The 16465-nt window shown below is 43.1% G+C and overlaps 1 protein-coding gene across 2 annotated transcripts in view; it reads left to right on the top strand.

Annotated features, from left to right (window-relative positions):
* The window catches only part of PTPN11 (protein tyrosine phosphatase non-receptor type 11), a 77311-nt gene that overhangs the window by 10324 nt on the left and 50522 nt on the right, over window positions 1-16465 (top strand). For both annotated transcript variants that reach the window (XM_039240123.1, XM_039240198.1), the window contains exons 2-4: window positions 8088-8210; window positions 12460-12654; window positions 14606-14798. In XM_039240123.1, the coding sequence (XP_039096054.1) occupies window positions 8088-8210; window positions 12460-12654; window positions 14606-14798 (511 nt within the window). The remainder of the gene's footprint in view (window positions 1-8087; window positions 8211-12459; window positions 12655-14605; window positions 14799-16465) is intronic.

Consider the following 16465-nt stretch of genomic DNA (forward strand, 5'->3'; position numbering starts at 1 on the left):
ATGTGTCTTATTTTTGTCTCACAACAGTGCTGTGAATTAAGTTGTTCTAAGTATAGTGAGCAACCCAGAAATCATAAAGGAAAAACCTGATACATTTCACCATGCCACGATGAATTTCTGTGGAAAAAGAATACCACAGAGTGAAAAGTGCAAAAGCTAAGATGAATATTTGCCACACGTATAATAAAGGATCATTTTCTGGTTGTATCACGAGCTCCTTCCTGTAAATCAGCAGGAAGAAAAAAATGCAAGAGAAAACGAGCTGTGACCAACTGACGACTCATAGAAAAGGAAGAAAAAGGGGCTTTGAAAATACGAAAAAGTGCTTAGTCTCACACAGAAATGCAAACTAGAATGGTACTTTTTTTCCATGAATCAGAGCAACAAAGATGAAAAAATTTGGTAACATATGCAGTATTGGCAAAAGTGAGAGAAAACAGGGTCTTTCATACTCAGTTTATGGGAGTTGAAACTGGTACCTTCTTTTGAGTGCAGTTGGGGAGATTTGTCAAAGTGAAAGGCGAACTCTTGCCAAAGCAGTTTTCTGAAAATGTAATTTGGAGATGTCCTTGAAAAAGTGTGTAATGGTGATTGTAAAGGATATGTTGTGCTGCATTGTTTGTAATAACGAAACCCAGGCATAATGTAAATATCCTATAATAGCAATTAAATTCTGGCTGGTATATTCATAAGGTGGAGTATCATGTAGCTGTTAAAAAGAACACGCTGCTATAGAAGGATCTTCAAGTTGCAGTCAGTGAAAAAAATGAAGGTGTGGGTCAGGAGGATGCGGTGTCTGTGTGTGTGGAGGCAGTAGTGTGTTTGCACACATGTGCACGTTACTCTGCCCATTTTATAGATGAGTTAGCAGTGAGATGAAATAACTGGCCCGTGGCCACACGCAGCTGGGATGTGAACCAGGGCAGTCTAGCTGCAGCCCGTGTTCCTACCCATAAGGCTTTGCCGCCCTGTGCCATGATTCCCAGCCTTTCACCCCAGGGGTTTCTTCTTCTTTTCTTTTTTTTTTTTAAGCCTAAACCCAATATTCTGAAAAAAATTGTTTCCAAACCTGCATTTATTATATAATAATTGGTTTCCCCTTTTTTCTTCTTTTTTTACTGGAAGGCAGCATTATGTCTTCTGAAAAAAATTGTTTCCAAATCTGCATTTATTATATAATAATTGGCTTTCCCTTTTTTCTTTCTTTCTTTGTTTTGTTGGTAGAAGGCAGCCTAATGCCACCCTGCTTCAGCCTAACACACTAAGTAACATAATTGTTTTGCAGGCACCAGCAAAAGGCATTCGACATTTTAATTAGTTTATGTAGGTAGACAAATTGAGGGGTAATGTAAGATTTCCATTGTTATGTTTTGAAAAGTTAGAAATATCTGGAAGCCCTCTAATAGTACTTTTTGATTCCCTAGGACAGTGGGGACTCAGGTGGGAACCAGGGATCAAAGAAATTGGGCAAGATTAAAAAAAAAAAAAAGGATAGCTTAAGTAATCATACTGAATGCAAAAGTATGGGATGCTGGGATGATAGGCATATAGATTAAGGTTGAGTTCTCCCTGGGCCAAATTCTATCTTTATCTTCTGATAAGCTCTCAGAGGAGTAAAACCCAAACTAATATTTTTTCCTTTTGTTCTGAGCCCTGTGATTGTTTTTCTAGGCCAATGAGAATGACGTTCAGATTCCCCTAAAACACTAGTGAGATGGTACAGGAAAAATGAAAGATAAAATAAATTTCCATTAATGTAAACAGCAGGAGTGCTGAGAACATCTGTGCACATTCTTGCCTCTCCTGATTATTTCTTGTCAGAACAATCTTATATTTATTAATATCGTTGTCAGGAATATCTAACATTTTGTGCTTAGGGTGCTCCAACACTCTGATAACTAAGCTTCTCAAATTCTACACGTACCATCTCTAGCACTTAATTTTCCTTTCCCGACCCTTTCCATATCTCCAACCCTCTAGTTGACTAGGCTCCAAACCTAGATTCTTGGTTGGTTCGTTCGTTCTTTCTTTCTTTCTTTCTTTCTTTCTTTCTTTCTTTCTTTCTTTCTTTCTTTCTTTCTTTCCTTCCTTCCTTCCTTCCTTCCTTCCTTCCTTCCTTCCTTCCTTCCTTCCTTCCCATCCCATGTGTAATCCCGTAGGAAATCCCATTGGTTACCCTTAAGATATTCCTGGTTGGATATTTATCACTCCTCCAACCGCGGCCACCTTGGTCCTTGCTCCCATCATTTCTTGTGCAGATTATTTATCACAGTAGCTTTCTTAACTGACTTGGGTGCTATCCCTGCATGGTAGTTTGAAAGGCGATTTAAAAATATAAGTCAGATCATGTCACTCCTCCACCTAAAACTCTCCAGCCCTTTCCCATTTTATAAAAAATATAGGCTGACGTTTTTACAGCGTCTCCATGGCCCTGTGTCTTCTGGTTTTTCATGACCTCACTGGCCTCATCTGCCTGTGTGTCCCTTGCCTGTTGTGCTCCAGCCACACTGGCTTTGTGGATACATGTCAAATACGGTCTGCCCCGTGCCCTTGATCTTGCTCCTCTCCTTGCCTATTATGCTCCTCTCCTACATACGGGCACGTTGCTGCCTTACTTCTTCCAGGTCTTGTCAAATGTTACCTTATCACTGAGGCTCTCCCTGTGTATTCTGTATAAGTAGCATCCTCCTTCGGGCACCTGGGTGGCCCAGTCGGTCGGGTATCTGACTCTTGATTTCAGTTCACATCATGGTCTTGCAGTTCATGGGTTTGAGGCCCATGCTGGGTGCATGTGTTAATGTGTTTTTTCTCTCTCTCTCTCAAACATAAGTAAACAGTAAAAAAAAGTAACATCTCCCTCATTCTCTATTCCCCTCTTGCTGCTTCTTGTAGCAGTTATTACCATCTGACATTTTATATATTTGCTTTTATTTTATTTTTTGGTTTTTGTCTCCTCCATTATAAAGAAACCCTCTTGAGGAGAGGGATGTTATTCTGTTAACTGGTGTGTCCTCAGCCCCTGTGTATTCACAGTGTTTGTGGAATGAGTGAATTTAGTAAGCCCTCTCTTTATTATCCCGGTTTCCCCTTCCCTTCCCTTCCCTTCCCTTCCCTTCCCTTCCCTTCCCTTCCCTTCCCTTCCCTTCCCTTCCCTTCCCAGCAGCTTTAATGAGATATAATTCACCTACCACACAGTTCACCTATTTAAAGCATATAGTTCATTTAAAGCATACAGTTCATTGGTTCATTTAAAGCATACAGTTCACATGCTGCATTACAATTTTAGGACATTTTCATCACTCAAAAACCCTGTACCTATTACCTATCCCCCTTCTTTTTTTAAATGTTTATTTATTTTGAGAGAGAGAGAGAGCCAGCATGAGATGAGGAGGGGCAGAGAGAGAGGGAGAGAGAAAATCCCAAGCAGGCTCCACGCCATCAGCACAGAGCCTGATGTGGGGCTCAAACTCATGAACTGTGAGATCATCATCTGAGCCAAAGTTAAGAGATGGATGCTTATCTGACTGAGCCACCCAGGTGCCCCCTCCCCTTTTTAAAGTTTTGAGAGAGAATTTTAAATTTTTGAGAGCGAGAATCCCAGGTAGACTCTGTGCTGCCAGCTCACAGCCAAATGTGGAGCTTGAACCCACAAACTGAGATCATGACTGGAGCTGAAACTAAGAGTCAGACACATTATTAACTGACTGAGCCACCCAGGTGCCCCTAGCTATCCCCCCTCTCAAAGCAGGCACTAAATCTACTTCCCACAGTGCTGTGGAACCGTCTAAGTCCGTAGTGCATGATTTACGACAGCTTTTCACCCTTGCTTCCTCTCTCTCTTTCACTGTTGTAAGACATTCTCATTGGGCCAATATTTGCTGAGAAGTCTCTTAAAAGTTCATTTGCATATCAGTACCAGGGCTCTATATTTAATAATTGACTTATATTCCTGGGAGTATTGAGTTAGCCTATAAAGGCCCTGGGTAACTTGACTTCAGAAATTACTCTTTTTACCACAAATGTTGGTGACTTTTAGAATCCACGAAAGAAATCTTACTGGCAGCTCAAAGAGAAATCCTCTGAAGTGGGGGGCATTCATGGTGGACTTTGTTACTTGTGTGTGTTTTAAAACTTTTTTTAAACGTTTATTTATTTTTGAGAGAGAGAGAGAGAGACAGTGTGAGCAGGGGAGGGTCAGAGAGAGAGGGAGACACAGAATCTGGAGAAGGCTCCAGGCTCTGAGCTACCAGCACAGAGCCCGACGTGGGGCTTGAACCCACGAATGGTGAGATCACAACCTGTGCCGAAGCCGGACGCTCAACCGACTGAGCCACCCAGCCACCTCAAAACCTTTTTATTTTGAACTAATTTCAAATTTATACAAGTATTGTAAGCAAAGTTTAGTTTAGTTTTTACTGAGATTTGCCAGCTAACATTGTATCACATTTGCCTACCCCACGTGTATATATACTGTATGTATAATTTTATTCTGAACCATTTGAGAGTAAGTTGCATACATGTTGTCTTGTTAGTGTAAAATACTTCAGTGTGTAAGGACGCTGGGTGGCTCAGTTGGTTAAGTGTGGACTTCAGCTCATGATCTCATGGTTTGTGACTTTGAGCCCTGCATAGGGCACTGACAGCACAGGAGCCCGTTTCCAATTCTCTGTCTCTTTTCTGCCCCATGTCCTGCTCATGTGTGCTCTGTCTCTCTCTCAAAAATAAACATTAGAAAAATAAAAATAAAATACTTCAGTGTGTGTTTCCTGAAAACATAGATGTATTTATAGTACACTTGTCAAAATCAGGAAATTCACATTATAATGATATCATTAAATTTCTATCTCCATCTGACATTGTAGAATGTCACTCATTGGGGTTTTTCTGATGTGCCTCATAATCAGATCAGATGATGCATTTTTGGCAGGAATATCACAGAAATGGCACTTGTTCTTCCCAGTGCATGAGGTCAGGAGGCATATGATGCCAGTTTAATCCATAACTGGTGGTGTTAACTTTTATCAATTGGTTAAGATAGTTATCTGTCAGACTTTCCACTGTGAAGTTCATGAGTATTAAAAAAATTTTTTTTGTTTATTTTTAATGTTCATTTTTGAGAAAGAGAGACACACACATACAGTGAGAGTGGGGGAGGGGCAGAGAGAGAGGGAGATGCAGAATCTGAAACAGGCTCCAGGCTCTGAGCTGTCAGCACAGAGCCCGATGTGGGGCTCGAACTCAAGAACTGCGAGACCATGACCTGAGCCGAAGTTGGACACATAACCGACTGAGCCACCCAGGCACCCCTGAATATTTTTTATTTGTTAATTAATTAGTAATTAATAAACACTTCATGGGGAGGTACTTTGAGTTGCTGTAAATACCCTGTACTTCCTGAGATGTTCACCCACTAGTTCTAGTGTCCTGTGACGGTTCTTGCCTGACCTATTCATGTGATAGTTACCAAATGGTGATTTCCTAACTCTGTTACTCCTGTATTTATTATGTATCATTCTTTGTGATTCTACTGCAAAGAGCTTTCCCTTTGTCCCCATGTAGTTTTTTTAAATGTTTATTTTTAAGAGAGAGACACACACGAAGTGTGAACAGGGGAGGGGTAGAGAGAGAGGGAGACACAGAATCTGAAACAGGCTCCAGGCTCTGAGCTGTCAGCACAGAGCCTGACGTGGGGCTCAAACCCATGGACCTTGAGATCATGACCTGAGTCGAAGTCGGATGCTCAACCAACTGAGCCACCCAGGTGCCCCTAAAACTTTTTAAAATATTTATTTATTTATTTTGAGAGAGAGAGAGAGCATGCGCTAGTGGGAGAGGGGCAGAGAGAGGGAAACAGAGAATCCCAAGCAGGCTCTGCACTGTCAGTGCAGAACCCAACACGGTTCAGTCTCACAAACTATGAGATCATGACCTGAGCCTAAATCAAGATTTGGACGTTTAACCTACTGAAGCACCCAGATGCCACATCATTTTAATGATTTTTAAGTGGCATTAAGCACATTCACATTGATGTACAATCACTGAGCACATCCATCTCCAGAACATTGTCATCTTCCCGGTTGAAACTCTGCACTTGCTAGCCACCAGCAATCCCGTTTCCTCCTCCGGTTCCTGACAGCCACTGTCCTATTTTCTGTCTCTTTGGACTTGACCACCCTACGTACATCATATAGAGGTAGAGTCTTACAGTATTTGTCCTTTTGTGACTGGTGTGTTTCACCTAGCATAATGTCTTCAAGGTTCATCTGTGTTGTAGCGTGTGGCAGAATTTCTAACTTTTTCAGGCTGAATAATACTCCATTGATGTATATAATCACATTTTGCTTATCCAGCCATTCATTGATAGGCCCTTGGGTTGCTTCAACCATTTGGCTGTTATGAGTAATGCTGCTATGAACATGTGTATACAAATCTCCCTCTGAGTCCCTGCTTCTAGTTCTTTTGGGTATGTACCCAGAAGTGGAATTTCTTTATCATATCGTTATTCTATACTTACCTTGTGGAAGAACCTTAATTAGTTAAAAGAATTAATATCCATATGGACTCTTAGTTTTCTTATTTTATTCAATGGTCTGTTCTCTTTTAGTATCATTTTTATTTCAAAAAAATTTTTAATGTTTATTTTTGAGAGACAGACAGACAGAACAAAGCATGAGGGAGAGAGGGAGACACAGAATCTGAAGCAGATTCCAGTTTCTGAGCCGTCAGCACAGAGCCCAACGTGGGGCTGGAACTCACAAACTACGAGATGGTAACCGGAGTCGAAGTAGGACTCTCAGCTGACCGAGCCCCCCCAGGCGTCTCTCATTTTTAAAATTTTGAGGTACGAATTGTCTAATTTGGCAGGTAGGAGTCCCTTTAAGCTGGCTCTTGTATCCTTTTGACACATCCTCATTGGAGCTGGATTCTGTGACACAGGAAGGCGTTCCAAGCTCATCTTTAGGGCCCCAGACCTGGGATCAGCTTTTCCCGCAAGGAATCCACTTCCTTTTGTTGGAGGACAGTGTTTAGAAACCATGATAAGCGTGCTGGTTATGCTGATGGCTACTGGGGTGTCATTGCTTCCGGGCCCTTTGAGGAGAAGGAGCTAGGAAAATATGTATGCATGACACGGATGCACATATACCTACATAGAAACCTCCATCTGTATTTCCATATCTACTTCTACATGGACGTTAAAAACTAGAGTTTATATTGCCTCCGATTCTAATCTAACACCAGAATTTATTTGGACTTTCTCCCTTTGCGAATGAGAAGCCTGGCTCTCATTATCCTCAATATGTTTATTCATTAGTTTCTTTACTTGTTTAATTCTTCTCCACGCGTTCAATCTCTTGGACTGTCTTTTTGGGCTTTGGGCTTGGCTTAATACCTAGACCCCCAACCCCAGTCCCACTGACCGTGCCCCCAGCCCCGCCCATTGGGCTAGCAGGATGCTAGGCTCCTGCCAAGAGGAAGTCAAGGAGGGGGCGTGACCAAGGAGAAGGGGGGAAGAGGAAGGAAGGTCTTGTTTTGTATTTTTTTAAAGATTTAAAAAAAATTTTTTTTTAATGTTTTATTTATTTCTAGGAGAGAGAGAGAGACAGCGTGAGCAGGGGAGGGTCAGAGAGAGAGGGAGTCACAGACTCAGAAACAGGCTCCAGGCTCTGAGCTGGCAGTCAGCACAGAGCCCGACGCGGGGCTCGAACCCACGAACCGCGAGATCATGACCTAAGCGAAAGTCGGACGCTTAACCGACTAAGCCACCCAGGCGCCCCTAAAGATTTTTTTAAACTTTATTTATTGGGGGGTGGGAGAAAGGCAGAGAGAGCGGGAGGGGAGAATCCCAAACAGTCTCTCCCTGTCAGCGCGGAGCCCAGCGCGGGGGCTCGATCTCACAAACTACGAGATCATGACTTGAGCGGAAATCAAGAGTCGGACGCTCAACCGACTGAGCCACCCGGGCGCCCTTGGCTTTGTACTCTTATTCGTTGCTCTCGCCCTCGGCGTTTCTGCTGTGACCGGGTGGGAAGCAGTGCTGACAGAGTCTTTTGGTTTTCATGGCTCTGTCCATTTTTCTCTCACTCAAGATGGTTTCACCCAAACATCACTGGCGTGGAGGCAGAAAACCTGCTGTTGACAAGAGGGGTTGATGGCAGCTTTCTGGCGAGGCCCAGTAAAAGTAACCCCGGAGACTTCACCCTTTCTGTCAGGTAAGTGGGAGGAAGAGGAGAACCCCGAGAGGGCTTTTCAGGTAAGAAATGTGAAGACCACGCCAGGACCACTTGCTACCCTCATTGCCGGCCCCTGGTGAGGCCTGGCCCGCCGGTCAGGTGCGACTGGAGCCTGCTCTCGGGCCTCAGGCGAGGCCTCCTGAGAATGCGCGCGCAGGCATGCAGCAGAAGGGGCGTCATGGGGGGCCTTTCTTCTCCCCTGAGAGACCCCCACGGGTGAGGCGAGCAGAGCATCACCACCACCAGCGTGTGAGCCTCGTGCCGCACATCCTGAACCCGGTTGCCTGCGTCTTCCCTCTTCCTTCTGTTGCTTTCTTAGTGGGAAAAATGCTTTTGAAGAGTTTTCTTCAGATCACTTTTCTTTTTCAAGAAATAAAATATCACTGAGGAAGTTGTGGCCCCGTGTGTTCCCCTGCCCAGTGCCATCCCCTCCCTCTTTCCCCAGAGGAAACCGCCATCGAGAGGTTGGCATAGATCCTTCCTGAATGTGTTTTTATACTTGCACTGTCTTGCTGCTGTTGTGAACAATATAAAGTTGGTTTGTGTGTTTTTAGAATCCGCATACACAGGCCTTAGAATGTATCTCTTATTCCGCAACTTCTTTTTTAAGCTTTTTGAGGTCTGTGCTGGTACATAGAGATCTAATTCTTAATTTTAATTTTAATGGCTACATTCAAATGATGTAAACCTACCACAGTTTATCTAGTCCTCTCTTGTGAGACATGGAGTTGTTTTTGTTTAAGATGTTTTGGAACAATATGGTCAACACATTTTACTTATTTGAAAATAGTAATAATAAAAGCAAAATGAGAAGGCAGGAGAGTTATAGCTCCTGGAATCATCTAGAGTAAGGGGAATAAGTCTATAAGAGAAAGTCAGTTTCTAGAAAAACTGTCCCGCCTGCTCAAAGAGACCTGTAATAGGATGTTGGCCATACTGTTCAAAACAATGTAAAACAAACGGAAAATCCACAGTAGAGGCTTGGATGAACTGTGGTGGGTGTATTTAGGATCCCTTTGGGACTTGGGAAATCTCTCTTTGGCCCAGACCAGTTTTGGGGGAGCCCCCGTCCTTAGCTTTTACTTGTGTTTTAATATAAGGAGTGGGTCTTCGTGAGTCCCCAGGGCCTGAATCACCACGGCCCTCTAACTTCAGCCTTGCGTCATATTTGAGCTGGAAGAGTTTGGTTGGAGAGTAGATGATGATGATGATGATGGCGATAGCAGACATGATTGAGGACCTGACATATGTACCGGGCCCTGCACACACATCATTGTATTTAATTTTCCCGACAACCTATGAATAAGCACCACAGTTCTCTTTATTTTACAGGTGAGTAGCTGGAGACCCAGAGGCCGCTAGTAACCTAGGCTCGCAGGTGCTCAGCGGCAGAACTGGGACTAGAGAACTGGTGGGATTTTTTTTTTCCTTGCCCCTCAGCTCTTTATTTTGGAAATTTTCTGGCTTCTAGAAATGTTGAAAGATGAATATAGTGGGTACCCACATTCTTGTCACCTGCCAGCATGTTGGCATGTGTGCCTTTTCTTTTATTTTTTAATGTTTATTTATTTTTGAGAGAGACAGAGTGTGAGCAGGGGAGGGACATAGAGAGATGGGGACAGAGTCCAGAGCAGGCTCCAGACTCTGAGCTGTCAGCACAGAGCCCAATGCGGGGCTCGAACCCACGAACTGCGAGATCATGACCTGAGCCGAAGTCAGACGCTTAAATGACTGAGTCACCCAGGCGCCCCTCTTTTATTTTACTTTAAAATTTTTAAAAAGATTGTAATTTTAAGTAATCTCTGTACCCAATGTGGGGCTCGAACTTACAGCCCTGAGATGAAGAGTTGCTCACTCCACCGACTGAGCTAGCCAGGCGCCTCTGTTTTCACCTTTATTTTATTTTATTATTAAGTTTATTTATTTTGAGAAAGAGAGAGGGAGTGTGATCAGGGGAGGGCCAGAGAGAAAGAGAGAGAATCCTACCAGGCTCAAAGTGCAGGGATGCAGGGTGTGATGCAGGGCTTGAGCCCATGAACCACAAGATGATGACCTGAGCCAAAATCAAGAGTCAGACCCTCAGGTCTTGATATCAGGGTCATGGATTTGGGCCGGTGTTGGCTCCACGCTGGGCAAGAGGCCTACTTGGGAAAGACAAACAGAAAAACGAGTGTGTCTGTCTGATACACAGGAGCACCCTCCTGTATAACTACAGAATCATGTGTCGGGGGCGCCTGGGTGGCTCAGTCAGTTACATGTCTGTGGCTCACGTCATGATCTCACGGTTTGTGAGCTAGAGCCCCCCCTCGGGCTCTGTGTTCTCAGTCCCTCAGATCCTCTGCCCTCTTCTCTCTCTGCTGCTGCTCCGCGTGTACAGGCTCTCTCTCTCAAAAATAAACATTAAAAAAAAAGAAACTCAGTATCTTAAAAGTAATCGTTATTATAAGTAATACATTTTAACCTTGCTTCAGTAATATTATCTAATATGTCATTCATATTCAGATCTCCCTTGTTATTTCAGTAATGGCTTTTGAAGTAATTGAAAGTGTCTGTCACATCCTGTGCCCCGCCCGCCACCCCACACTAGATTCAGGAAGATCTACTTAAGGACCATTCATTGCATTCAGATTTTATGTTTCTGGTCTCTGTCTCCTGACCTTTTCTTTTTTTCTCTCCCTTCGGGCTTTTTGGCCGGTCAGGCCGGTCATTTGTAGCTTGTCCTTCAATCTCAATTTGCTGATCGTTTCCTCATTTTTAAATTCAGATGACACATCTTTGGCAAGTGCACCACAGAGGCGGTGTTAGGCCCTCCCTGTTATCTCACGGCGGGAAGCACATGGGGCCTGCCCGGTCCATTTTTCAAGGCTGTTCAGTGTTATTTTTTTTTGTTATTTTGAGAGCTGCAAGAGAGCAGGAGGGTGGGTGCAGAGAGAGAGGGAGAGAGAGAGAGAGAGTCCCAATCAGGATGCAGGACTTGAACTCACAAACCATGAGATAATGACCAGTGCTGAAATCAAGAGTACGATGCGTGGCTCACTGAGCTGCCCAGGCACCCCTTGGGGGTGTTCAATTTAAACACTTGATTCAGGTGTTTGCCAGATTTTCCCATTGTAAAGATGCCTTTTTCTTTTTGTGTTTAATAAGTGGTCTGTGATATGGTAGAGTCTTTCTTTCTTTTTTTTTTTTTAAAGATTTTTAAAAATTGTTTATTTTGAGAGAGAGGAAGAGAATGCAAGCAGGGGAGGGCCAGAGAAGAGGGAATGAGAGAATCCCAGGCAGACTCAGCACTGACAGTGGGGTTCAAACCCATGAAGCATGAGATCATGACCTGAGCCGATATCAAGAGTTGGACGCTTAGCTGACTGAGCCACCCAGGCGCCACAAAGATTTTATTTTTAAGTAATCTCTATACCCAGTATGGGACTCAAACTCACAACCTGAACCCAAGAGTTACATGCTCTCCCAGCTGAGCCAGCCAGGTGCCCTCTGGCTTCTTTCTCTTAATGTAGTATTTTTGAGATTCATCCATGTTATTATATCAGTGTTGTTTTGTTTTTAATTGCTGTGTTCTGTTGTATGAGTATACAACTATTTGTTTATCCATTGTGGTGATAAATATTTGAGTTTCCAATATTTTTGTATTCCAAATAAGGCTACAGTGAACATTCTTATACAAGTCATACAGTTTCATTTGGGGGGGAGCAAAGTACTTATGAATAGATTTACTGGATTATAAGATAGATGCAATTGAACTTAAGTATATGTGTCTCGATTAATGATGAGGAAAATTACTGTCACTTAATATATGTGTCTCGATTAATTAATGATGAGGAAAATTACTGTCACTTAATATATGCAATTTGACAGGCCAGTCTTTCAAAGATTTTATTTTTAAGTAATTTCTGCATCCAACGGGGGACCCAACCTCCCAACCCTGAGATCAAGAGCCGCACACTCCGCCGACCGACAGAGCCAGCCAGGCGCCCCCGATAGGTCAGACTTTCAAAATCGAAGTTGTACAAGGGAAAGGAAGCAATAAACAGAGCTGTTTGTGTTGACGTGGTTGACTGTGTGGTTATTTCCCTCACTGCATTTGTCACAGGAGTGTAAACTGATTTCTTGGGTGTGTTTCCGTGTTTAGGTGAAATCTGCTATTGAATGATGAGATCCATTTTTACCAGTATAGCTCTTTCTTAGTTTCTGTTTGTCCCCTGATGGACTATTTTAGAAGAAATGGAGCTGTCACCCACATCAAGATTCAGAACACCGGTGACTACTATGACTTGTATGGAGGGGAGAAGTTTGCCACTTTGGCTGAGCTGGTCCAGTATTACATGGAACACCACGGGCAGTTAAAGGAGAAGAATGGAGATGTTATTGAGCTCAAATATCCTCTGAACTGTGCAGATCCTACCTCTGAAAGGTCAGTGACTTTTAGCCACCGCAGAGTCCGTGCGTCTCTCCCATGCCGTAGGTGTTCTCCGAATGCATTATGGGGCCTCGGCTTGCTGTGTCTCACGCTGTAACCTTTTTAACCAAAGTTTTACTGAGTAAGAGCATCAGATGATTTTCAGAGCACCCTTTTCTTGTAACAGTGTCCGTCAGCGTTCCTTACGCTTAACTCTGCAGGGGTCTCAGGTTCTTCCTGTATATCCTTGGTACATGCAGTAATTTTAAGATTATTGAACTTGAGCCGATAATCTTTGAGTGTTAGGAGAGAAAAGCAAATGATTCTGGAGATGCCCAAACAGCAACAGTTCTCGGAGTGGCACCCAGCCGTTCAGCAGGGCCACCAACAGATGTCAGTTACACTTAGAAGCCGAAAAGCAGCTTTTTCATCAGTTCTTTTATGTTGTGTCCACAAATGTGGGGAATGATCTTGCTTAGAGGGAATTCTATTATTTCAGAGATCTTCTCCCCTCCCGCCCCCCCATTCCCGCCCCCACCTTGTATTGGAACTAAGTTGATGAAAGCCAGGGCTGGACTTATTTTTATTGATTTTATTGGTTTTCTACATCCCCAGTCTCCTCTCTGGCTCAGTACAAATCCAGGGTCTCTTGATTTGGTTTGTATTTTGTATCTTCAGGTCAGTTTCTTCAACTTGCACCTCTCTGTCAGTGTTATTATATGCCGATAATTTGTTTTTCCAGCCACCACCATAGCTTCATGCAAAAGGCTGTCCACCAACTGAGTTTATTTCTACATTTTACTCTGTTCAGTTGAGGGTGGATGAAAAATAACTCAAAGTATATTCCCCTAGTGATGAGCCATTAGCACTATCTGCCATGAGAGTGCTTGCTTTCTGACCAAGATCCTGAGGGGAAAAGCCACTTTATTAATATGACTGTGTTCAGATTTTTAAGTTTGCTTGTTTGTTTAAAAAAAATTTTTTTTTAAATGTTTTATTTATTTCTAGGAGAGAGAGAGAGACAGCGTGAGCAGGGGAGGGTCAGAGAGAGAGGGAGTCACAGACTACAACAGGCTCCAGGCTCTGAGCTGGCAGTCAGCACAGAGCCCGATGCGGGGCTCGAACCCACGAACCGCGAGATCATGACCTAAGCGAAAGTCAGACGCTTAACCGACTAAGCCACCCAGGCGCCCCTGCTTGTTTTTTTTTTTTGTTTGTTTAAATAGTTTCTACACCTGACATGGGGCTTGAACTCACAACCCTGAGATCAAGAGTCACACGCTCTTCTGAGTAAGCCATCCAGGCGCCCCATTAACATTTAAAAAAAATTTTTTTTAAGTTTCATTTATTTCTGAGAGAGAGAGAGAGACAGCATGAGAAGGGAGAGAGGGGAAGATACAGAATCTGAAACAGGCTCCAGGCTCTGAGCTAGCTGTCAGCACAGAGCCCGGCCTAACCCACGAACCGTGAGATCATGCCCTGGAAGTCGGACGCTTAACCGACTGAGCCACCCAGGTGCCCCAGTGGAAATCCTTTTTAATGTAATATTCACGTGCCAAAGCAAGGGCAGACATTCAAATGATTTTCTGTCTCTATCATGACTTTCTAGTTTAATTTCTTTAAATGGTTGTGTTTAAATAGTTGGTCCTTTTAGGGTAGGGCATGGAGAAATGGCTAAATGCATTTTTAAAAGCTGGGAGGTTGAAAAGAAAATAGGAAAGATTGAGGACATTTGTTTCAAAATGACTGTGGGCTCATTTAAAAAGTTCAATAGTTATTCTTAACATCTTTGCCATTTTTCCTTTCTGCTTGGGCTGCAAATCCTTCTTGTGCAGGATTGACCAATCTCTTAGAGGAATGTGCCTGTTTTTTAATTGTTTAGGAGCTCGTTATGTGTGGTAGTTTTGTGAAAGAATGCTTTAAACTCGTGGCAGAACTCAGTTGATTTTCATTTAAAAAAATTTAGGTGGTTTCACGGACACCTGTCTGGGAAAGAAGCAGAGAAATTATTAACGGAAAAAGGAAAACATGGTAGCTTTCTGGTACGAGAGAGCCAGAGCCACCCCGGAGATTTTGTTCTCTCTGTCCGAACTGGTGATGACAAAGGAGAGAGCAACGATGGCAAGTCTAAAGTGACCCACGTCATGATCCGCTGTCAGGTAAAGCCGCACTTGAACTACGGGTCTGGCAAAATGTCGTCTTTGGGTGGTTCTTCTGCTGGAAGGAGGCAGACATCACTTCCGATGGCAGATTTTCTTTGCTCATTTAGCTACAGGCTCATGTGCTTTTAGAACGTTATTTATTACAATTGTTTCATCATTTTAGGACTTTTTTATTTATTTCCAGTCTGTCTCTGACAGATTAAATCCTGCCTCAGTGCATCACCTCTGCCCTGTGCTGTTGAACCTGTTTCTGCTTGACTGTGGCTGGAGTGGGCCTCCCTCTCCATGTTTCTAATGTGACGGCCTCGACTCCTCCTCAGGATTGTCACTGTCTGGCCTGTGACGCATTTGCCTCTGTGTTGCAGAGTTCCTGCATTAAGGCTCGGAGAACTGACCTTACTATTTCTTGTTTTTAATGTGGTGACGGGACTGAGGTTGATTCTTGGTCAACTATGTCAAACTTTGTTTTGTTTCTTAAATAGAAGCTATTCACTTACTGTTTCAGTTTTAAAATTACATAAATATTTTAGGGGCGCCTGAGTGGCTCAGTCGGTTAAGCGTCTGACCTCGACTCAGGTCATGATCTCACGGCTTGTGGGTTCGAGCCCTGCGTCAGGCTCTGTGCTGACAGCCAGCTCAGGGCCTGGAGACTGTTTCAGATACTGTATCTCCCTCTCTCTCTGACCCTCCCCTGCTCACGCTGTCTCTCTCTCTCTCTCAGAAATAAATAAAACATTTAAAAAAAATGAAGAGTCTCTTTTAAAAAATTACATAAATATTTTTAAAAAAACAGCTAATTATTGAGGTACAACTCACATACCATATAATTCATCCTTTTAAAGCAGACAGTTTAGTGGTTTTTGGTATGTTCACATACGATACAGCCACCAACACTAATTCCAGAACATGTTCATCACCCCAGAAAGAAACCCTGTGTCCATTCCCAGTCACTCCCCGTGATTTCCCCTCCCTCTGGCTCTTGGCAGCCTCTGATCTACTTTTCATTTTTATGGATTCGCCTGTTTTAGATGTTTCGTATAGATGGAATTATATAACGTGGTTTTTGTGTCTGGGTTACTTTGCATAATGTCTTCAGGGCTTACCCATATTGTAGTGTGTGTCCATAAACTCTATTGTCAACCATTCCATTGTGTGGCTAGAGTAGATTCTGTCTATCCATTAAAAATGGATGGGCATTTTGGCTATTATGAATAATGCTGCTGTAAACATTTGTGTACAGAGCTTTATGATATTCTCTGATGAGACGACATCCTCCCATTTTAATTTATAAAGTACCGTTTCCTTTAGTTCTTTGAGCATATGTATACTAGCTGATTTCAAGTGTTTATGTGGGCTTTCTGAAGGACAGTTTCTGTTATTAAGTGCATACCCCCCACGTTTGGTCCATACTTTCCCGTTTCTTTGCATGTTTCATAATTTTTTGTTGGCAACTCGACATTTTAAGTAATACAACGTGCTGACTCTGGAAATCAGATGCCGTCTTTTCCAGGGTTTGCTGTCGCTGTTTTTTTTTATTGCTACTGTAGTTGTTACTCTTTCTGTGTCTCGTGATTTTCCTATATTCTTTGCTACGCTTAGTCACTGAAGTCGTTGCTTGGTTAGCTGAGTGGTCAGCTAATGATTAGACAGACATCTCCTTAAAT

The sequence above is a fragment of the Hyaena hyaena genome, unplaced genomic scaffold (assembly GCF_003009895.1).
Source record: "Hyaena hyaena isolate Hyena2069 unplaced genomic scaffold, ASM300989v1 scaffold_0, whole genome shotgun sequence".
Taxonomy (NCBI): Eukaryota; Metazoa; Chordata; class Mammalia; order Carnivora; family Hyaenidae; genus Hyaena; species Hyaena hyaena.